General features: G+C 48.9%; 1 protein-coding gene and 1 long non-coding RNA gene across 3 annotated transcripts in view; one reads left to right on the top strand and one right to left on the bottom strand.

Annotated features, from left to right (window-relative positions):
* Nucleotides 1-6,716: 6,716 nt before the first annotated feature.
* Nucleotides 6,717-23,678, top strand: LOC123944945. Its single transcript, XR_006818871.1, has 3 exons — nucleotides 6,717-7,094; nucleotides 21,904-22,051; nucleotides 22,224-23,678. It is a non-coding gene; the product is annotated as an uncharacterized LOC123944945 (long non-coding RNA).
* PAFAH2 (platelet activating factor acetylhydrolase 2) overlaps nucleotides 8,220-24,027 on the bottom strand; it is a 31,482-nt gene continuing 15,674 nt past the window's right edge. For both annotated transcript variants that reach the window (XM_046010408.1, XM_046010417.1), the window contains exons 8-11: nucleotides 20,995-21,086; nucleotides 18,771-18,941; nucleotides 16,850-17,004; nucleotides 8,220-9,930 (exon numbers count right to left, since the gene is read on the bottom strand). In XM_046010408.1, coding sequence (XP_045866364.1) covers nucleotides 9,836-9,930; nucleotides 16,850-17,004; nucleotides 18,771-18,941; nucleotides 20,995-21,086 — 513 coding nt within the window. In that variant the 3' untranslated portion in view covers nucleotides 8,220-9,835. The remainder of the gene's footprint in view (nucleotides 9,931-16,849; nucleotides 17,005-18,770; nucleotides 18,942-20,994; nucleotides 21,087-24,027) is intronic.

Raw genomic sequence — 24,027 nt, 5'->3', positions numbered from 1 at the left:
AAGAGTGATTATGTTAATGTAAGAAAGTTGGCATCCACACTAGGTTTGGAAATTTATAAATAGGCAATTTAGGATGATGAGAAGTTACTCGGGGCTGCTAAAGTTTAGATACTTCTGCTCCATTTTTGATAGTAAAGATGATGAACCATAGACTACCTGAGTGAGGGGCGAGGGCAGAGGATGGGGCCTTTCTAATTCTACCAGTAACTTTCGAGGTGAGCCGAGAGGGAAAGTACAGCTGCACTTCCTCACCCCTCAGAAGAGTCTAGAAGAGTCTGGAAGTCTGGTCACCTAACGCTCCTGCTTCAAGCTTTTTGGTTACTTCATGTGGCCTATAGCACTGGTTTTCCAACGTGGCTGCATATTATAGTCACCTCAGAAACTTCTTCTTCTTCTTCTTTTTTTTTTTTAAAGTAGGCTTCATGCCCAGTGTGGGGCTTGAACTCATGACCTCAAGATCAAGAGTCACAAGCTCCACCGACTGAGTTAGCCAGGCACCCCTCACCTGAGAAATTTTTTAAAACTACTAATACCTGGGTCCACTCGCAAAGATTCTCACTTGATATGGGTGTAGCTTTGGCATTGGAAGTCTTAACATCTTCTCACATGATTCCAGTACGTGTGGAAACATCTGAAAACCACAGGCCAAATGATAAAGGCTTAACTCCTTCACTTGACACAAAAGGCCTTGATGTCTTCGGTAAGCTTCCCTATATTCCCATTTTTTCACTTATTTTCTCTGAACCAGTTACAATGTCCTGAATATGCTATGCCTTGCTATTTATATTTCTGGATCTTTACATGTTATTTCTTGTGCTCAGAAGGCCTTCTCCCTTAGCCATCTGGAAAATTCCATTCGTCCTCCAGTCTGTGGCAGTCAGCCTCCATGATGCGCCCCCCCCCCCCCCAGTAATCCCCACATCCTGGTAGTCACACCCTTGTAGAGTCCCCTCCCCCACTGAACAGGCCTGGCCTGAAAAATAACAGGATATTGTGGATATGATGGAATATGAGTTCCAAGGATGGGTCGTAACAGACACTGCAGCTTCCATCTTACTCTCTCCTGGATCCTTTGCTTTGGAAGAAGCCAGCGGCCATATCTTGAGCAGCAGCCCCATGGAGCGCTCCGTGAGGTAAGGCCTCCTGGCAGCGCCCATGTGAGTGAGCCAGCCCGGAAATGGATCCTCCAGTCTTAGTCAAGCCTTCAGATGACAGTAATCCCAGCTGACATCCTGTCTACGGCCCCAAGAGAGATGTTCAGCCAGAACCACCGAGCTAAGCCACTCCAGAATTCCTGAGCCGTAAAGTGTGAGATAATGTTTGTTGTTCTAAGCTGTTAAGTTTGGGGTTATTATGCTGCGATGACTAATACAAAAGCCAAGCTCAAGTATATGATACCGAGAGCTTTTCTCCTCTGCTGAAGTTGAACTCATCACCCTGTGCCCCTTCAGAGCTTCAGATAGCCTCTGGTACAGCGCTCGTGACACGGGGCCTAACTGTTGGTCTTTCTTGCCCTCTAGATTCGGTTTCATGAGGACGGGGCCATCCATTGAGAGTACATGAACACATGTGAGAAAGGCCATCTGAGCTGATTCTCACAGACCTTTTAGCCCAGGCTTCTTCTCTACACAAAAATTCCAAGGTAGGACTGTTGGAAACCATGGATGTCATGGTGAGTGGGTCCTGAGGATTTTCTTCATGAATCCAATAAAATCCTGGCATCTCTCGAAGCATCTAGAGCACTAGACTAGAAGTCAGATCTGGATTGGATTTGCTTTTTTAAGTAGGTCCCATGCCCAGGGTGGAACCCAACATAGGGCTTGACCCGAGATCAAGTCCTGAGCTGAGATCAAGAATCAGACGCTTAACAGACTGAGCCACCCAAGCAGCCCGAGATCTGGATTTTAATTCTCTACCAACTTCTTGCAGAACTTCTCTGAGCTTTGGTTTCCTCATGCACCAAAAGGCTCTTCCCATTCTAAAATTTAATGATTCTGTATTTTCAGCTAGTTCTCTTGTTCCACAAAGAAGAGAAAAATAGGGCACCCCTGGGTGGCTCAGTGGGTTAAAGCCTCTGCCTTCGGCTCAGGTCATGATCTAGGGGTCCTGGGATCGAGCCCCGCATCGGGCTCTCTGCTCAGCAGGGAGCCTGCTTCCCCCTCTCTCTCTGCCAGCCTCTCTGCCTACTTGTGATCTCTGTCTGTCAAATAAATAAATAAAATCTTAAGAAAAAAAAAGAAGAGGAGGAGGAAAATAGGCTAATAATGTTAAACCATAGCAGGGGTTCTCAAACTAGGCTGCTTATCAGGAATACCCCTCGAGCTTATCACACACACACACACACACACACACACACACACACACACACACACACACACCTGAAGCCCACCCTCTACTTTCTGAGTCAGCTTCTTTGGGTCTCTGGAGACATGGCCAGGTTATCTGTATTTGTACAAAGTTCCAAAGCAATTGGATGTGTGTCTAGAGCTGAGAATCATTGATCTACCCTGTATGCCAGAGATTAAAAACATTTTTTTCTGCCAGTTGGTCAGCCCCATTGGTTTGTTCTCTGAACTGTTCACTTTCTGTGCGGTGGACAGATGACAGATGGACTGTTGGAACCAGCCCACCTCGACTGCTAGAAACTGCTAGAGAAGCGTTCCAGGTGCCCTATCAGGACCCAGTTGGACCATCAACAAAAATGACTCTTTGTATGGTCCAACCGTTGAGGGCATTTACTGGAGAGCAAATCATGGGTGATTTTCGCCCATGTAGGGGAAAGAGCTGCTTTCTTTTTGTGAGATAGGAATGATCAGAAATTCAGAGCACTGGCCTTAGAACCCGACGATTTAGGTTCAAGTCCTGGCTCCAGGACTTAATCACATGCTGGTGACTGTGGCTGAGCCAGGACATCTTTCTGAACCTCATTTTCCGGAGCTGCGGTATGGGGAGAACATGCACTACCTTGCAGGGATGTTGTTAGGCTTAAATGATACAATGTATGTGCAACACTTAGCACAGAATCTGGCCCGAAACAAGGGCTCATTATGTAGCGGCACACTGGCAAAAACAAAATACGGCACTTCTGTTATTAATAGCGATATAAATTTGTCTAGTGCCTTGCAAATTACAAAGCCGCTCTTACATCTGACCCTCCCTCCACCCCAATCCTGAGGTGGGCATGGCAGGCATCAGTGACCCCATTTTACAGAAAAGGAAGGCTCGGAAGGGTTCACTGGCTCCAGATCAAGTGGCAAAAAAGTGTGTCTGGCTTCAGACCTGGGTGTGATACCATGCAAATGAGTAATTATACGCGCACACTTGGCAGGCTGAGCATGTAGGGACCATCTGGCTTCGCAGGCTGAGGAGGACTGGATTTTGGAGCAGCTTCTTTTTTTAGATGAAAGCAAGATGGGGAAAATAAGCTGGCAAACTCTCCCTCGTTTTCAGTATCGGTGTGATCTGTGCTCAGTTCTGCTTTCCTTCTATCTCTTCGGTGCCCCGCGTCCGTGTATCTCTGTTCACTCCAGCTGCCCTGGGCCGCGTCGTCACTGGCTCTGCCCCTGGGCCCCACAGCTGGGGTCTGAGAAAACCAAAAGGAAGGGAAGCAGGGGCAGCTGGAGCCATCAGAGGGCTGGGTGAACACCAGCTGTTCCCAAGTCTGGCTGGGGAACTAGAAGGGGACGAGCAGGGAGGGGACAGTTGATCCCTGCTCCCTGTGTCAGTCAACAAGGGGATGCTTTCCCATGCAACAGATGGGTCCTGCTCCTGGAACAATGTAATCCAGCCCAACACTAAATATGGCACGGATGTGTTTCTCCTGGGGAGCAGGAGGCCAAGGGATCAATGTTGGTCGAGTCTAATCAAGAAGGCTTTTCGAGAAGAGGGAAAACTCGAAAGGGACCTAAAGGATTAGCAGTACTTGGAAGTACAGGAAGGAGGCTGGGAGGCCTCCCCACCCCAAGCAAGAAACATCACGAGAAAGGGCATGTGTGTTGGTTTGGGGAACTGGGTGGGCACATTAGGGGGACTGGGGAAAAAGAGTGCAGGTAAGAAGCAGAGGACAGGAGGGATAGGGCAAGACCAGACGGAGTGAGGGGGCGAGAGGCCATCCTACAGGGAAAAGGGAGTCCTGCAGGTTCCTGACAACTCCAGGCCAGAGCCCTGGAATGGCAGAACCGAAGGGGTCTCAGGGATCAGCCAGATCAACAACCACAACCCCAAAGCCTGATATACAGACAGAGAGACCGAAGTCACTGGAGGGAAAGCACCTACACAAGGTCACGGAGCAAGAGAGACCATGACAGAGATGAGACGAGTACCCTGGCTTCAGACCAGCAGTTTGGTCCTCTTCCCATCAGAGCACCTTGCCAGACCGGCATTTTGATACAAAAGGAGCGTTTTAGGGCAGATTTGGCAGCAAGATGCAGGGGGAAAGGGATTAGTCCAGGGGTAAGCTGCTGGTCAGACTGGCCTAAAAGCACCCGGAAACCGGCAGTGGGGAGGGCACAGCAGAGCTGGTGGGAAATCAGAGCTGGCAGCGAGGGGGAGAGCTGAAGTCATTCGCAGGCCCTCGTCAGGCCTCGGGGGTGTCTCCTGAGGAGGTCACGGGGCATTTGAACCCCTTTATGCCCACCTCAGAGGCAGCAGAAAACTACCACTACAACTACACACTCCCTGCCTCCAGGTCCTCCTCCCTCCGACCAACATCTACACAGGCCTCTGAGTTTCCCACTCAACATTTTAGGACCTCCAGGTTCTATCTGCTGCATAGACACGTGTGCTTGGATGATCAGGAGTGAAACTAAAACCCAGACCAAAACCTAAGAGCGTAGACCCTTCCTGGTGGCGAAGAGAGCCTACCAGGCTAGAACTGTGGGGCAGGTCTTGAGTTTTGATGTGAGGAGCAGGAAATCAGAGCCAAGAAAACAGAAAAACTGTCTTTTTTTTTTTTTTTTTTTTAAAGATTTTTTTTATTTATTTATTTGACAGAGAGAGAGATCACAAGTAGGCAGAGAGGCAGGTAGAGAGACAGGAGGAAGTAGGCTCCCCGCTGAGCAGAGAGCCCCATGTGAGGCTCGATCCCAGGACCCTGAGATCATGACCTGAGCTGAAGGCAGAGGCTTAACCCACTGAGCCACCCAGGCGCCCCTGGGTTTTATTCTTAATGATTTTATTCTTAAGTGAGTTCTACGCCCAATGTGGGTCTCGAACTTACAACCCCAAGATCAAGAGTTGCCTGCTCCATCCAGGGACCGAGCCAGTCAGGCACCCCATAGAGTTTGCTGTTTTTGACTCCATTCCTCATGAAATTACATTTTTCATAGAGACAGAGGAAGGTGCAAAACCGAGACTGTGTAACCCACAGTACGGCTCGGTGATCAGGAGCTTGGATTTTGATGCCAAAATGCCAAACACTTGCTGTGACCTCTTGATCGAGTCACTTCTCTAGGGCTCTAGTTCCGCATACGTAAAATGAGGCCAACAGCACCCGAGCTCAGGGGGTTCCTGTGAGAAGCTAGCGAGATGATGTGTGTGAAGCCCAGAGCGGAATCCTTGACTCCCAGGAAGGGCCCGGTAAACGCAGGCTGTGGCGATCATCATCTCAGTCCCTTCGCCATGCGGCACCGGCCGGGGACACTGGGCATCTGCGTGTGGTTGTGACAGGACAGGAAGTAATCTTCCTAATGAGCATGGGTCCTGAGTATAGAGTGCAGGCTCTCCTGTCCCTCTGTCACTCGGCAGGCCCACGGACCCCCGAAGAAAGGGGAGCAGATATAGGACCCCCACAAGGCCCAGACGCGCAGTTGAAGTCCGCTGATGTTTCAAGAGCCTCATAGTCCTCCTGAGGACGGGCAAGGAGGCAGCCATGTCAGGACATACACAGGAAAGGCACCTGGGGACTGTGTTGGGGCACAGCGAGAACCCGATCGGCCTCACATGACAAGTCCCGGAAGGGCAAGGGATGAGGAATCTCATTCCAGTCTGTTGACTAACCTTCCCTCACGCATCATCCCACGCACGGAAGCTTCACCATGTACCACTAGGAGGCTTCCCTAGGTACAGTCCTAGGATGGGATGGGGAACAAGATGCAAATGAAACCCAAGGGGCACCTGGGTGGCTCAGCGGGTTAGGCCTCTGCCTTGGGCTCAGGTCATGATCCCAGGGTCCTGGGATTGAGCCCCGCATCGGGCTCTCTGCTCAGCGGGGAGCCTGCTTCCTCCTCTCTCTGCCTACTTGTAATCTCTCTGTGTCAAATAAATAAATAAAATCTTTAAAAAAAAAAAAAAAAGAAACCCAAAATCTCTTCTTAGCTTTTGGAAAGGTAATTTACCAGGTTATTTACCAGCAAACGACAAACAATATGCATGATTACCTTATTTATCTAAAGACCCACTTAGCTGGTATCTTTCCCTTAGAAGTAAACAAAAAAACCAGGACAAAGAGGGGGCGCCTGGGTGGCTCAGTGGGTTAAAACCTTTGCCTTCCGCTCAGGTCATGATGCTCAGGTCATGATCCCAGAGTCCTGGGATCGAGTCCCGCATCGGGCTCTCTGCTCAGCGGGGAGCCTGCTTCCCCCCCCCCACTCTCTCTGCCTGCCTCTCTGTCTGCTTGTGATCTCTGCCTGTCAAATAAATAAATAAAAATCTTAAAAAAAAAAAAACAAAACAACACAACCCAGGACAAAAGACCAAAGGCCTTGTGACGTCCCTCCTGAGCAGGCAAAGGAAAGATTACAAAGTCCAAGTGCTAAAAGCAGTGCACTTTGACTGCAGGAGAGTCTCTAACTGACTGCAGGAGAGTCTCTAACGCCCTCTCTGACTACCTGCTGCCTTTACTTCAGACAATTGTAAATAAGGTGGCTGACCAGAGGTCACAGACTTGAAGGGATCAGGGAGGACTGCTGGGGCCGACACATTTAAGGCAAAGAGGAGTGAGAGCTGGCAGTCTGACCACAAGGGAGGCAGGACTCCGAAAAGCAATCAAGAGAGCTCCGAGGCCAGCACAGGGCCACAGAGGGTCGAAGCAAACAGCTCTCCACGTCTTTGCAGACCAGAGGGTACCGCTGCTCAGACCTCAGACCTGCCCACAGGTAGGTCAGCTCTCCTGGGGGGTGGTGTGGGGTACTAGGTATGGCCAGATGGCTTGCTCTGGCTAATGAAATGTGAATGGAAACAGTGAGTGGGTGGCCGTTCTGGGCAGAAGGTTCAAGAGCTAGCGGGTGCTCCATCCCAACTGGCAGTGAACGCTTCCATCCAGCCTGGGTCCCCAAGTGCGGATAAAGATGCCGCCAGGCAGAGCTTCCCCAACCGACAGAGATCAAGGACATGGGCAAGAAATATACCTGTTACCTTTGGGGACTGCTTGTTAATGACTACATAATCTAGTTTATCTTAACAGAAACATCCTATAAAGTCAGAGGTCAGCTCACATTAAGAAAATGTGTGCGTTATCTTTTCGGTAGACTGCCACTCAAAATAGCCAGTATTCTATTTTGTGGCTTAAAGGATAATTTTCAATTATATAAAGATTCACCTACAGGGGCACCTGGGTGGCTCAGTGGGTTAAAGCCTCTGCCTTCAGCTCAGGTCATGATCCCAGGGTCCTGGGATCAAGCCCCACATCGGGCTCTCTGATCCGCAGGGAGCCTGCTTCCTCCTCTCTCTCTGCCTGCCTCTCTGCCTAGTTGTGATTTCTCTCTGTCAAACAAATATTTAAAAAAAAAAAAAAAAAAAAAGATTCACCTACTCCAGTGTTGCCGGAAAAATGAATCATTACCAGATCATGAACTGAACGGGGGAGATGGGTCTAGTTTCTGAGTACCTTCTTAACAATACCTACCTACGTAGACATGGGACATATTTGCTGGGTCTCCTGGGCTAATGCTGCCAGCACTGGCCCCCAGCACCTGCAGCACCAGCCCCAGGCACAAGAAGTGGCATCTACCAGTTCTGTGAGTGCGGACGGGCTCTGGTCCCCGTATGGGGGTTTGCAGGCTCTCTTAAATTCTTGTATGCACTCTCCTAGAAGTCCATAATGCTTTGTTGAGTAAAACGGCAAGTCCCAAACTTCAAAATATACAGTCTTTTAAATCATATATGGAATATTTATAAAACTGATATTACATTGGGCCAAAAAAGCAAGTTTCAACAAATGTTGAAGGATGAAGACTATAGGGTTATTTTCTTTGACCACAAAGCAATCAAGCCAGAAAACAAAAGCTGTAAGATAGTTTAAAAAATCTCACATATTCGGAAAGTAGGAAACATACTTTTAAATAACCCATGGGTCACACATCCTTACACTTAATCCTCTGAACAATTCATGGTGCAGATCCCCGTTTTAGAAAGTCAGGAACTGAGAATGGAAAGAGAACAGTTTGCTCGAATTTACACAGTGGTGGTAGAGCCAGGACTCAAAACCAGGATACAAAATTCTAGAGCCCAGCGCTTTAATAAAGGATATTCTCTTTATACTCCGTCTCGCCAGAATTCCTAAGATCCTCCCAAGGTCCACAGTCTCAGTGGACCCGGTATTTCGTGTCTTAGAAAGAACAGCTGTTGAGATGGGAGACATAGTCCCTGCTTGCTTTGGTGGCACTGACCTTGGGTCTACTGTGTAGACCCTTTTTGCTCCTGCCTCATCTGGGGTCCCCTACCTGGGCTGAGGTATGATGTCTAAAGGAGTAGAAAGGCGAGTTTCAGGATTATGTTCCCAGACAGCTTTGAGTTAGATCTCCAGGAAGATTTCCTTTCCTTTTAAAGTTTTTTTCCCACATGGGCATAAGTGGTAAGCGAACAAAGAAAGACAGAAGGAAAAAAACATGAGTATTAATATCATTCATATTATAAATGGAACAGAATGGAAATTCAATCTATATCTTGACATACATTTGAGGCTAGGGCCTCAGAGCCGGAAAACAGACAATTATAGCGCCCTGATTCTGGGCATGTTCCATGGAGGCTCATGATACCTGAGGTAAGAGGAAAGACCAAAGTGTTCCTAGATATCTCCAGGGGTGGGGGTGGCGGGGCTGAATTATAACCAACTAAACCATCTCCCTCCTGTGGCAAGGGTCTGTTCAAATGGCCACTTAATGGTGTTAACCTACCTTCTCCATCTCCACCAACTTGTGTGGGTTCCTGTCAAGGTACATTTCTGGCAAACCTCCATGACACCCAGAGCTTCTGCGACACCACTCTGGACCTCAGCTTCTCTCCCTATGCTGTGAGGACACCTGCTCCCGCCCTCCTCCGTGGGCTCACAAGTCTGAGTCCTGACCATGTTTCATGTAACAAGAAAATAAACAGAGAATCTTGATGGTGGTCCACATCCTAGAAAGTTACCTAAAGTGCTCAGAACTTACCAAATGGCCCTGGGGAGGGAAAGGCTGAGAGGCAGGAAGAGGTAGTGCTAAGCTGGGCTAGAGGTCCTGAAGGTGGGAATTTTACTCCATCCTTTGGTTTCATTTCTTCCACGGCAGAAAACACAATGGCCCAAGGGGAGGGAGTAGGTCCCTGGGTTAATACTGCTCAGCTTAAAGCTTGAAGAACCCCCGTCCCCCAGCCCTACCCCACTGCTTGCTCCCCACACCATCAGGGTTCAGTTCCCAGAAAGTCAGTTTGCCAATCAGTAAGTGATCCAAGTCCCAGTGTGAGTTTAAGATCAGCAAGTCGAAGATCAAAGTACCCAGTTATCTAATCAGCAGCGTAATTACATCCTCTCGATCTGTGAGGGTCACATCAGCCACTTCTTGATAGGAGGCTACGTGTCCCTGGGCAGGCCCCAAGTGGGAACTCAGCTCAGTGACCTTTCACAAATGGCTGGTTGTGCCTACAGGCTGGACAGATGGTGTGGGGCCCCTGGGGTGAGCGATGGTCCAATGCCTTCAATGAGGCTGTTCCACTGGTCATAGTCCTCTTGTAGGTCTGTGGGGGGAAAAAACAGGAAGGTTAGGGAAATCTTTGTAAGGTTAGTTCAAAGAGTGGCTACCATGGATTTCTGGGGTCATCCTGGAGAAGAGCACCAGGGACACGGAAAGGACTGGTTATGGTGGGTGTGATGGTGAGAGCAGTATGTAACTAGTATCCACTGAGTGCTTTCATCAGTGTGCTTCATAAATGACTTGCTTGACCCAGAACAACCCAGTAAGGGTAATAATAATAACAGAAGGCAGTATTTACGGAAGGGTAATGCATCCTAGAGACTGTGCCAGACACGCACTGATTCATGTAATTTTCACAGTCTCCCTACGCAGAAAGTCCTGTATTAGCTATTTTACAGCAGAGGAAACTGAGGCTCAGAGAAGCTACCCGATTCACCCAAGGTCATTCTAGCGGAGAAGTGGTAGAGACAGAATTCAAACCTGGGTCAAAGACGTGAGAAAATGGAAAGCCCACGTCCAAGCTCAGGGAAGCCGTTGAGCAGGAAGGAAGGGATCTTTGCACATCAGCCAGGGGACCTCCATGGACAAGCAGGAGACAACGAGACGGCAACATCATGAGGCAGCCCAACACTGGAAAGGATTCCAGAGAGGGCCCTGGGATCGCAGGCAGATGGGTCTACCATAGCAAGAACAGTCAAAAAGGGACTAAGGCCTCAGGCGGAGGGAGCAGGGCACAGCTGAGCAGGCAAATGGTGCTTTTGTTCCAAAGAAACAAAAGCTGGGACAGAAGGCAGGGACCACGCTCCTTCATCTCTGGATCCCCAGTGCCCTGCCACGAACCTGGCAGGGAAGAGTTCCTCAACAAGTAAGTGTTACATATTCATCAATTCAGAAACTGTCAAGCACGCCCATGACGGGCCAATCTGTTCTTAGTGCTAAAAATACATCCACACAAAAACAGAAACCCTTATCCTCATAGAGCTCATAATCTAATAGGCAGATAACAATAAACACAATAAATTATATCGCGTGGGGAAAGGTGGTAAGCACTATGGGGAAGAAACAGAGCGGATAAGAGAAGCAGTGGTGGTGCCTGGGAGATGGGGACGAGGGGAGGAAGGGAAGGTACAGGGGCATAAGAAGGGGGATCAGGGGTGCCTGGGAGGCTCAGTTAGAAGAGTGTATGACTCTTGATCTCAGGGTCATGAGTTCTAGCCCCACACTGGGTATAGAGATTACTTAAATAAAATAACTTAAGAGGCACCTGGGTGGCTCAAGGGGTTAAAGCCTCTGCCTTCGGCTCAGGTCATGGTCCCAGGGTTCTGGGATCGAGCCCCGAATCAGGCTCCCTGCTCAGCGGGGAGCCTGCTTCCTCCTCTCTCTCTCTGCCTGCCTCTCTGTCTACTTGTAATCTCTGTCTGTCAAACAAATAAATAAAATCTTTAAAAAAATAAATAAATAGGGTGCCTGGGTGGCTCAGTGGATTAAGCCTCTGCCTTTGGCTCAGGTCATGATCTCAGGGTCCTGGAATCGAGCCCCACATCGGGCTCTCTGCTCAGCGGGGAGCCTGCTTTCCCCCTCTCTCTGCCTGCCTCTCTGCCTACTTGTGATCTCTCTGTCAAATAAATAAATAAAATCTATAAATAAATAAATAAAATAACTTTAAAAAAATAAAAAATAAAAAGGATGGTCAGGGTGGGCCTCACTGGGGAGATCTGCACAAAGACCTAAAGGAGATGGGAAGAAGCCACGGGACCAAATGGAACAGTGTCCCAGACAGCAGGAACAGCAGTGCAAAGACCCCAAAGTGGGTGTGTGTCTGGAGCACCGGAGGCTCGCGCAGCAACACTGAAGGCGGCCTGGGGAGGAGCAGCAGGGAGGGGGTCAGGAGGGACCGAGGGCCACATCATACGGGGCCAGCAGGACGCTAGACATTGGCTTTGGCTCTCAGAGAAATGGGGAGCCACGGAGGATTCGGAAGAGGGGTGTGAGAGATTGGACTTAGTTTCTATCAGGTTCACTCTGGCCACTTGATTAAGAAAAGACCGTGTAGGGAGGCAAGGGCAGGGAGAGACAACTTGGACAGGGTGGCAGTCACGGGGGTGAGGACATGTGACGAGGTTCCACATGTAGTTGAAAGGTAGAGCCAAGAGGATTTCTGAGGGATCGGAAAGGGGAGCAGAGACAAGAATGAAGACGTCAGCTTGAGTAACTCGGAATTGGGTTTTGTCGGGGATGTCTACTGGGTGGAGAAGCCCTGAGTGGTGGGTTATACAGATCTGATGCTCGAGAGATCGAACTGGAGACATAAAGTGGGGTGTTGTCAGCCTGAGACTTCAGGCCATGAGAGTGGATAGATGACATGAGGGGATACAGGGACGAGGTCCAAGCCCTGAACCCCGGAAGCAGTAACGCAGACTGAGGAGGAGCAGACATCCAGACAGGAGAACACCCACAGTGGGGTGTCCTGGAAGCGAACACGGGGTTTCACGGAGGAGGGCGTCACCAGCTCTCTGAGAAGCTGCTGAGCACGCCAGCATGAGGAAGGAGAACTCGCCACCGGGCTGAGGGCTGTGACGGTCACTGGCCACATTGACAAAAGCAGTTCTCACAGGGAACTGGGATGCAAATGCCCGACTAGAGTGGGTTTAGGAGAGAATGCAGAGAAGAGCCAGAGAGAGTAAAGACGGACATTCTTTCGAGGAGTTTTGTTAGGAGGAACAGGGAAATGGGGTGCTAACTGGAAGGGAAAGTGGGGTCAAGTAGGTATCTTTTAAGAGAAATTTCAGGGTGAGGGGCACCTGGGCGGCTCAGTTGGTTAAGCATCTGCCTTCAGCTCAGGTCATGAGCCCAAGATCCTGGGATCGATTCCTGCATCAGGCTCCCTGGCTCAGCAGGGAGTCTGCTTCTTTCTCTCCTGCCTCTCCCCCTACTTGTTCTGCCTCTCTCTCTCACTCACTCTCTCTCCCAAATAAATAAATAAGACCTCTAAAAATAAGAGAGAGAGAGAGAGAGAGAGAGAGAAATCTCAGGGTGAAATGAACCAGGTCAAGAGGGGCAGACTGAAGTCTGCAGATAAAAGGAAAAACCTGTTGTCACAATCACCTTGAGCCCACAGGGGAGAGAAGGGAACGTGGTGTGCGGGTGGTGCGGCTGGCCTTAGAGAACGGACTGGGAGCTAGTAGCCAGGCGCGGAGCTGAGCGTCACACAAAGGTGGGTGGATGAGGTGCTGGGATTTCGAGAAAGTACTGACTATTTCCATTCTCTCAGTGAGCTGGGAGGCCAAGTTCATCAGCTCAGAGACAGGGGAGGGAAGGGTATCAGAGGTCTGCAGAGAAAGGAGAAGGGAGAGTGGAGGAGTGGAGACAGAAGCTGCCTACAGCTCATCGGACAGAAGCACCCATCTTCTTAATAGAAGAGAAAGAACATCCCTGGGTCAGTGGCAGATGCGCTCCCAGAGGTATTTTTAGGAGCGGGGAGAGGTACAGCTCGCTGCGACCCATTTCGGTTTCCTGTGTTACCTGCACCATGTGGCCACCAACATGCTTTTCTCTCTTTGCAAAGCTAATTGCCCCAAGCGGAGAGGCTTTGCCTTTCCAGACTCTGTCCCATCTCTTCTCGCCCGGGGACACCAGAGCCTCGGAGCGGGACCCGCAGCCTCTCAGACAGGGCCACCGCCCATCATCCATGATGCAGCCAGACGGCCCACACACGTCTACTCGTGACATTCCCTTGCCAATGGACTAAAATCCACACACATTTCAGCAAATGCGTGGCTCCTACACCTGGCTTCTGCCCACTTCTCTGCCTTTAAGTTCTGCCAATTCACTCTCCTGGGCGCCAGACACACTAAACCCAGTTTCTCCAAACCGACCACACAAGCCTCTGTGCCTTCTGTTCACAAGACCCTGGCCCCTTCCCTGGTGAACTAGACTCATCTGTTAAGGTTAAAGACACGCATCACTTTGTCTGGGGAGCCTCCTCTCCTGGCTGTCCTTTCCCTTCCATCAGCTACATGCCTGCTCTCTGTGTCTCCTCAAGACTGAGGTCACACCTTGGTCATCTGAGTCACTGACAGGGCAGGGCATCAGCTAAGTATGCGGGCTTTGGAATCAGACAATTTAGGTGCATTCTGGCCTTGCCACTTAATAACCAGATAACCGTGGACAAATTATTTAAATTTCCTAAGCTTCATTCATTCACCTATAAAATGGCATTAATAAAACAAGTACCTACCAGAGAAGGCCGTCTTCGGGATTACATGTGATGGTGAATCTGAGTACTTAGTGAAGGCCTGGCGTAAAGCAAGTTCTGGATAATCTCCCTACAGTCTAAGACTCTCCTTCCCAGCTCTTCTGTTGGTCTCCGGTAACGAGCATCTTAGCTCAACAGATACCGCTCCTAAAGGCAGCCCGATCATGCCACTGTGCCTCCCCTGCCATCTTTCACTCTTTAGCTAATGACACGATGCTCACAGTAACCAGGGAAAGTGGCCTGAGGACCATGTAGTCAGTCCCCACTGCAGTCTAGGGTCACGGATCCATTCCCTCTCCCATGAGGTGATAGGGCACTGCTTTAAAAGTATTAACCCTAAGGTCTCTAAACCCAGAGGGCATCATGGCTCACAGGAGCAAGATGAAATGAACATGTAGGTGGATATGTAAATTCCGGTTAAGAGAGTCAATACAGGGGCGCCTGGGTGGCTCAGTGGGTTAAAGCCTCTGCCTTCGGCTCAGATCATGATCCCAGGGTCCTGGGATCGAGCCCCACATCGGGCTCTCTGCTCAGCAGGGAGCCTGCTTCCTCCTCTCTCTCTCTCTGCCTGCCTCTCGGCCTACTTGTGATCTCTATCTATCAAATAAATAAATAAAATCTTAAAAAAAAAAAGAGAGTCAATACATTCATAACAGAACAAATATATTTTAAAAGCAAACTGAATCCATGGGCGCCTGGGTGGCTCAGTTGGTTAAGCCTCTGCCTTCAGCTCAGGTCACGAATCCCAGGATGCTGGGATCGAGTCCCACGCCGGGCTGCCTGCTCAGCAGGGAGTCTGCTTCTCCCTCTGCCCTTCACCTTGCTTGTGTTCTCTCTCACTCATTCCCTCTCTCTCAAATAAATAAATAAAATATTTTTTAAAGAAGAAAGCAAAGTGAATTCACACCAACTTTGTTAGGCACTCAGGCCATGCAACTAGACGTCTAGTGTCCAGAGCACAGAGGTGACCATCCTGGTCTATGTACCACATCCAGCACGTCAGGTTTAAGTCAGGGCACCGCACATCAAAAGGCACCCTGACAAACAGTGCATCCAAAGGGGATAATAAATGGCGACGTGGGGAACCGCACGGGGGACAGATGGAGGTACCATGGACATCGCACGTACCGAACAGAAAACACAGAGAAGACACCACTGGGGACTTTGAGTACCTGAACAGCTGCCACGTGCAAGGGGTCGGCACCTTCTGTGGGCGGCCCACGAGGGGATGACCAGGTCAAGCAGAGAGGACTCAGAAAGGATCAGATCTCAGTCTTAGGCTAGAGTGAGGTGACCTTGGACACTCGGGCTGGCCTGGCTCCCTTCTGAAGGAAACTGCACTGTGCACAACACCGCTGAGGGGTCAGTCTGGGGCACAGAGTGGTAGCTGCCTCCATTCACTTTTTTTTTTTAAGATCTTATTTATTTGAGAGAGTGTGAAAGCAAGAGAGATCAGAGGGAGAGGGAGAAGCAGACTCACCGCTAAGCAGAGAGCCCAATGCGGGGCTCCATCCCAAGAAGCTGAGATCATGACCTCAGCTGAAGGCAGATGCTTAACGGACTGAGCCACCCAGCCCCTCGCCTCCTCTATGCTGGCTGGATTAGAAAGGGACATCGCTCAAGAGAGCTCCAGGCCTCAGTGGGGCACTGGCTTACAACGTGCTGCTAAGTAAAGGTGAGCTGGGAGAATCAAGCTGTCTCTCTTGGGAATCTGGTTGAAGAAACCCAAGAAAATATGGCAGCGAGGACCGAGAGCCACAGGAGAAAGGATGCCGCAAAGTAGGGAGACCAAGCCGTGAGTGGTTCGAGCCAACCAAAGCTCTGAGGAACCAGTTAACCTATGAGTAAGGAGATGCTATCAGCAAGAGAAAAACCAGAGTAGAAAAGAAAACAGACCAGAGGTAAGAGAAACAGATGTCATGAGAGGAAGAGACGGAGAGACTGATCCCACGAGAGAGACCAGAGAGAGAGAGCGGTCAGTCCTCCTAAGCTACCTCGGTTCCCCTTACTCTTCACTTCCCACGTGGCCGGGTGTACTTTCATAAACAAACTCTCCTTTTTTTCTCGAGGTCAGTGATGGAATCTCCAGTCCTCGTAACCAAAAAGAGACTAACTAGAATATCAGTCTTAAAATGGAGAGGCAGAGGGGGCTGACCCCCGTAGCAGCGCACTCTCCATGCTGCCTGACTCTGTGGTGGGACGAAGGGAGAGGAGACCTCCCCTGGGTGGAAGGCTGCACCAAAGACCTCTACAGGCCTTGCCACTTAGCTGGTCAGTGATGGATGACACCGGTCATAAGCCTTCCATGCTTTGTTTTGTTTAAAGTATGTCTACAAATTCAGCCCACTTAGCATCATAACTTCCTCTGTAGTACAGATGAGGGGAGTGAGAATGAATTAGGATACAGGAAATGGGAGAGAGAGAGAGAGAGAGAGAGAGAGGGTGAAAGTGCCATTTACAGTCAGGAAACCGAGGCTCAGAAGTTAAATGACTAGGCCAAGGTCATTCGGGGAGTAAGAGACAAGAGTTAGGGTCTGCAAACTTACAGCTAAGCGTTCTGTCTGCAACTCTACGCAACTCTCTCCTTCACTCAGATTTTTCCTTTTGCCATACATCGGCCTGACCTGGGACATGTCAGGATAGGCCACTGGGTAGGGAAATCTAAGGGACCCCCAGGGCTGCCCACAAAACCCAGTTCGCTACTTACCTAGGTGCTTCTGCAGGAAGGCCAACATGGCCCTCACCATAACCTCCTGACCTTCATACGGGTCCAAGCTCCCACGAGTTCGCGTGGAGAAGAATTTACCAATCCAGTTACCAGCCACAAAAGCAAAGTCAGTTTGACTCCGATGAACAGAACCACTAGAGGCAAAGAGAAATGAGTAACTGATACAGGTCTGGAGGCGAGAGCACACGAATATTTACTAAGCACCCACCACAGGCGAGGGGCTTTACGTGCACTGAGTTTTCACCGCAGTCTCAGAAAGGAAGCATTTTCCTTTGGACGGAATCAGAGGAAATGATCTGCCCAAGGTCACACAGCCAGGCCGGGACAGAGTTAGGACTTGAATGCAGGTGTGTCTGGCTTCAAAGCTGCCTCAACCCCCACACAATGTCTGACAGTGCCGGGAAAGGCTGAGTTAAGTAGAGTAGGGCAAGTGCAGGGCGAGGCCGCGAGGAGGCAAGGCCTGCCGTACCTGCCATTCCACTGTCATTATAAACCACTGTGGCTTTTCCCTGGTGATGTTTAAATAGTCACAAAACATATCGGCTCCTTCTTCATCAGAACAGTACCACAAAGTAAACAGGAGAAGGAGTCACCTGCCTTTATTGAAGTAATCAGAAAAGTAAGAGCAAACGCCTATAAGAGAGGGCTTTTGGATTAGAATTTAAGTTCCTAGCTATCAAATACATTTAATTCAAAAGTGAAATTCCCACTAGGTTCACTTTGGGCTATGACTCATAGCTAAGTATTTACTAGTCAATTCAATGAGGAAAGAAAATCTAAACGCTAAACTTTAGTTGACATCATGTAGAAAACCTGACTTGTTTTTAAAAATGTGTTGTTTAAGGCAGATGAAAAAGTGGAAAGAATAATATAATGGACACTTGGGTACCCAACACTCGGTTTAAGAATACAGTGCCGATAGTTCGATCGCCCTTGGATTCCCCTTGCCAACTGTTCTCGCCTCCCTTCCCTCCAGAGGTCACTATTATCCTCCATCTGACTGGCAGGGGAAACTGTAAAGCAGTCCCCTGCAGCCATGAGATCCGAAGGACAGGGGAGCGCTGGCCCTAAGGAAGGCAGCCTAGCCAAGAGAAGTACGGGAAGAAGTACTGACTACAGAACTGCCAGCATTCCAGGGCTTTTGATTTAGAATTTCAATTACCGGAGTGATTCCAGAAGCCGGTAACATGTAGTTCGTTGCCGTTTTGCTGAACTAGGACCTGGGACCCTTGAGGCATATGTGGTCAGGCTCTGCTGGGCTTGAGTGCAGGGCAGAAACAAGTTGGGAGACTTGTCCATGGGCCCTCAGCCCTGCACCTGAACTCTGTGCCACTTCTGATCTACGGTGCGGATCTGAAGGTCACTCAAAATTTTCTTTCTGTGATAAGTGGCTCCCGAGAGAAAACCACCTGACGGTGCTAGCAATGGAAGTGAATGTGGTTTCTCTTGGGGAGACTAGAGATGGTTTATGGACGATATTCGAATTGAGGTATTCAAGGTCTCCAAAAGTCTATCTCGTGAATGTCAAGGGTCTGTTGTATACACTCTTCAAAAGACCCAATAAAATTCCCAAATGAGGTTAGAGATCTCTGGAGTCCATCCACCCATCCTTTCCCTCTCCAACTCACAATCCCACAATATTCTTCTTCCAGAAAGCAATAGGTAAATCCCATCATCGGGTCATATAAAGTAGTAAATGAATTGCTGTAGGTAGAACTTGATGAAGGAGGACAGACAGGAAATCCTAAAGGAATTAACACTTTGCATTTCAGGAAGTATTTAAGTATTGTATTAATGGGTAGAACTTATGGATAATTTACAAGAAATTAAGAGAGCCTTCACCAAGTAGCAAACAGGGAGGACACTGGGGATCCTGATCAAGACCCTGCGGCTTACTCACAGGACGGTTATGATCCTGGACTGTTCGTGCTGGGCACATATCTTCTTCATCAAGTTGACACTCTCCACTGTCTGGAATTTCTCAGCATTGATAAAGAACACAGGGCCTCGGGCTTTGGGGTAAAAGTCATGCTCCAGAGGAAACATCCAAGCGTCCAGAGCCACAGCACACCTGCGACAGGACCAGACATTTGGAAATGCTGTGCAGAAACCCAGGCAAGAATAGTCAGGCCAGTGGGGGAGGGACAGGGTTCTTCCCTTCAGTGGGACGAAGGCTCAGAAAGCCACGAAGGGGATACCAGGGCCCAGACACTTCTGTTAGGATCTTGGATAGATGTCCCTTTTACCTGTCACCAAAGATGCTTCTAGATTTTGTTTGTTTGTTTGTTTATATTTATTTTAGAATAGGCTCCATGCCCAACGCAGGACTTGAACTCACAACCCCGAGGTCAAGAGTTGGATGCTCTACTCAATGAGCCAGCTAGACACCCCAGATCCTTCTAGATTTTAAAGTCCCTGACAGCAAGGATATCTGGACGATATCTGAATTGAGGTATTCAAGGAAGTATTTAAGACCTTTTCCCGGGTCTACTCTCAGGCAGCTGACCTGGGTTACTCAAAGGCCATTCATTCAACATTCACTGAGTACCTACTATGTGCTTGGCCCCATGCTGTGGATACAGAGACACATAACACAGTTCTTGCTCTTAAGGAGCAAGGGGAGACAGAACAGACAAGGGAACAAAATAGAGCTTAGTGCCCTGACTGCAAGAGGAGCTATGTGAGCCCACAGTGTGCACGGCACAGGAGGTCAGGAAAAGCCTCCGTGGTGTCACAGCTCAAACACATGGCCAGTGTGTCGAGCAATCTGTCCCCTGGGGCAAAACTAAGGCCCTAAGATTAGCTCCTCTCCCCCACCCAGAGTTCCTCCAGTCTTCTCCATCTCAATAAAGAACAATCATCTCGGGGCACCTGGGTGGCTCAGTGGATTAAAGCCTCTGCCTTCAGCTTGGGTCATGATCCCAGGGTCCTGGGATCAAGCCCCGCATCAGGCTCTCTGCTCAGCAGGGAGCCTGCTTCCCCCCCCCCCCGCCCCCCCGCGCCTGCTTCTCTGCCTACTTGTGATTTCTCTGTCAAATAAATAAATAAAATCTTAAAAAAAAAAAAAAGAACAATCATCTCCCCCACTCAAATTCTAAAACATATCCTGACTCAATTTGTATCTCTCCATCCTGCCACCTCCATCCGAATGCCAATCCATCATCTCTGACCTTGACTCTGAAATAGCCTTCCTCTAACTGGCCTCTTGGTTTTCAGTCTTGTCCTGCAACGATCTACTCTGCATACAGTAGCCAGAGGGATCTTTTATTTTTTTTTTATTTTTAATTCTTTTTTTTTTTTAAAGTAGGCTCCATGCCTAGTGTGGAACCCAACACAGGGCTTGAACTCAGGACCCTGAGATCAAGACTTGGGCTGAGATCAAGTTGGACACTTAATTCACTGATTTTTCCTGGAACTACCGGCACTGTATTCTTAATACTTTAATATGTAAGTAAGATTTTTCTCAGGGCGCCTGGCTGGCTCAGTTAGAAGAATATGCAACTCTTGATCTTGGGGTTGTGCGTTTGAGCCCCATGCTGGGTATAGTGATTAGTTAAATGAATAAATAAAAACTTAAAATATTTTTCTCTGCTTAAAACCCTTAATGGTCTCCCATTGTACTTGGAATAAAATTGAACTCTTCACTCTGGCCAAAAGGCCGTGTGATCTAGCCTGTTTATCTCTCGGATCATATCTTGAACCACTTCCCCCTCACTCACTGTGCTGCTCCCACACTGACACGGCAAGCTTCCTCCTACCACAGGGCCTTTGCATTACCTGTTCCCTCTGCCTAGAATGATCCTTCCCTAGACTGTCACACGGTTGGCTTCTGAAGTCTTGGCTTACGTCACTTTCTGAAAGAAGCCTCCAATTACTCTGGCGTATCAGCCTCGTTTATTTTCTTCACTGCACCTGAGTGCTGGGGATTTGGCTGTTAGCTTGTTTACTCGTCCGTCTCCTCCCACAATAACATAATTCCATGAAATCAGAGACATTATTTTCTTGTTCACCACTGCGTCCCCAGCTCCCAAACCAGTGCCTAGCACATAACGATCGTGTGACAAATACTTGCTGAATGACAAAACAGTGTGCAGAGCTCACAGCAGCGTCGCTAGGACACTCACCGAAACTGGGTCTCCTTGGCCAAAGCCAAGATAGCTGTGGCCCCGCCAAATGAATGTCCCATCACAGCCACGCGGCTCATGTTGATGCTGCCCTGAGGAAAGCAGAGAACTGAACCAAATCAGAAATGTAGGGCTGCTTTTCCAGGAATTCTTCAGAGACAGGAGGCAGAGAATGAGACAATGAGGCAGAAGCACTGTACAGCGGGTGAGGTCCCGCCCGTAGGGCAGGAACCTCTTGCTCATCGGAGAGCGGCCAGTCAGCCAATCCCCCGACCGGACAACTTCATGCAGTCGGGAATTCTGAAAACTATGCTCTTCATCTTCGTTTCTGTAAGCATACCACCTGTGATGCCGGGACCAGGGGAGACAGCCAAATATACGTGAAGAAATGACTGGGCCTAAATGATGGATTCCACACAGATCCATCCATGCAAGCACGTTAGGAACGAGAACCATCTCCACCCCCTAGATCCCTGCCTTACAGCCAGTCCAAAGGGTGGCACAGGAGCCAGGCCGGGGACAGAACGGAAAGCTCCTGCTTCCTCCGTGTCCCTCTGAAGGCAAGGGCTGCTTGTGTAGAAACAAAGCCAGCTTCTACTTCCTCTGGGTATCTGTCCTGACTTTGATCGGGCAGAGTGAGTCGGCTTGCTCTTCCTGCTCTGCAAATATCCATTTCAAGTTGTCCCCAGAAGCCTCTGGGGCATGGTTATGTAAGAAGCCACTGCAGCTGCCTGCGGAGGGGTTCGGGAAATCTCTTTAGCCTTTGTGGCCCAGGCTCTGCCCTGAACCCGTGCTCTCCTCTGCTCTCCCCAGTTTCCACCCTGAGGCTCTGTACCTAAATTCTCTCCCTTGGCTTAGTACCTTCAGACTAACAACTTGGTTGATGGCCACTTCTGCCTTTTTTTATAGGTTAATATATTTATATATGAGGAAAATCAGGAGCATATAAAGAAGTCACCCGCGTACCACATTCCCTTTCCACATGGTGGCCCAACACGTACCCACAAATGGGTCAGTTTCTTCAGTGTCTTTGGAGAGCTAACTTATGCACACACAGGTAAATGTGAATCTCTATGTCCCCACTTTTTACACAAAACTTGCCTTTGTGCATAATAATATTAGTTACAGAAAGACCTTCCTTATCCTTTTTTATAGCTACATCTGGTTTCCCCACGGCATAGACGGCTGGCTGATCACCAAATCTGTCTCTCCTCTTTCCAAACATACAGCTGGACTCTGGACTCTGTTTCCCAGCAGCTGGATGTGGCCTTGAGACTGAGTTCCAGCCAGCAGGAGGAGCATGAAAGCGGTATCTCCACTTCCAGGCCTGGCCCATAAAAACTGTTTCGTACAAACCTCCATGCCCTTCCCCGCTCCTGGCTTAATGCACACAGTGGCCTTGGGTTTCAAAAGTGGAAGAGGGTAGAGCTATAAGCTGAAAGGAGCCTGGATCCCTGAGTCACCCCTTGCAAGAGGAGCACCCATTTGCAACTTTGCATGGGAGAGAAGTAAATTTGTATTGCATTAAGCTACTGAGATCTGGGACTTAGGAGTTAAAGCAATTAGCATTACCAAAACTAATATCCATTGTCCCATAATCTATTCAACCACTTCCCTTACTGGAGAACACTTAGGATATGACCAGTCTTTTGCTGTTACCAACGGTAGTGGAACAAACAACCTTGTACATATTATCAAGGGGCACGTGCACATACCTACAGAATCCATTCCTAGAACTGGACATCGCTAGGTCCAAGAATATGCCTACTTGTACAGTGGATAGCTATTGCCAAACTGCCCTGTGTGGGGCAATCTGTACTCTCACGGGCAACCCAGCACGGTATCTACTTCCCCAGAGCTTTGCCAACAAGAGTGAGTAATCAACTTTTAAAACTTACTCTGCTAGGTGAAAATGTTCTTAGTTGTTTTTATGCCGTCTTTCTCCGAATGATAATCCAACTCAACTCCAGCCTGCCCAAGGCCTGTCGCAGGCTCACAGGCACGCAGCCCTGTACTTCAGTGCCCGGAACCCTGTCTGTCTGCTAGGGGCCGGCGGCGCACAGAGCTCTGCTGGAGAAGTGCTTCAGATGTGGCTCCCAGCTGCCCTCCAGGCAGATACCGTGCCCTGGTTGGCCTTGACTCGACCAGAGCCTTTCAAAGGCATTTTCTAGTAAGTCTGTGGGGCACACAGCACAGGCTTTGGGATCAAAAGGCCCCAGTTTGAAGTCTGACTCTACCACTTACTTGACTGGGTAACCTTGGGTGGATTCTTAGCCTCTTTGATCCTTGGTTTCTTTTTATGTAAAGAGCTAATAGTGCTTGCTGCATAAGTTTCTGTAAGGGGCTCTTATCGTTTTAAGTACTCATACGACAGTAATTGTTAATTTATATATATGTATATGTATGTATGTACGTACATATACAAACACACACGCACAAACCATTCTCATTTGCACAATGGCATACTTCATGGCTATCAAAAAATCAAGCCATGGAAGAATGTTAACAGGCATAAGAAGACATTCAGACTAGTATGCTAAGTGAAAAACAGGGCCACAAACAGCATGTATTAAATAATAACATTATTGTTTTTAAAAACATAAACATATATGTTACACGTTTTAAAGGAACTGGAAAGACAAACGTCAACATGCAAAAAAAAAAAAAAAAGCTTTTTTGCTTTATGCTTTTGTGTGATTTCTTGGTTCTCTAAATAGAGCCTGCGCTACTTCTGAACTCAGGTGGGAAAGATGGGGCGGGGGGCGGTGCTGGGAATGTATCTGCATAGGAACGAGATTCCATAGCTGGGACAGTTTCTACCCTCCTGGGAGGATTTTTGGGATTCCCTCAGAGGAAAGAATTAGAAAAGAACACAGGTTGTTCGTTGCTCAACAGCCCTTCCTTTGGGGAATGAGACATCTTTTCCTTATCCACGTGGCCCCGCAGGGATGCCAGTCCTGGAGCTCAGGTTCCCCTGACCCAGAAGTGGGTGTATAACGTAGGCAGGCCAATCAGAACACCCTGTCCCGCTGG

The sequence above is a fragment of the Meles meles genome, chromosome 1, assembly GCF_922984935.1.
Source record: "Meles meles chromosome 1, mMelMel3.1 paternal haplotype, whole genome shotgun sequence".
Lineage (NCBI taxonomy): Eukaryota > Metazoa > Chordata > Mammalia > Carnivora > Mustelidae > Meles > Meles meles.
This window is presented reverse-complemented; position numbering and strand designations above follow the sequence as displayed.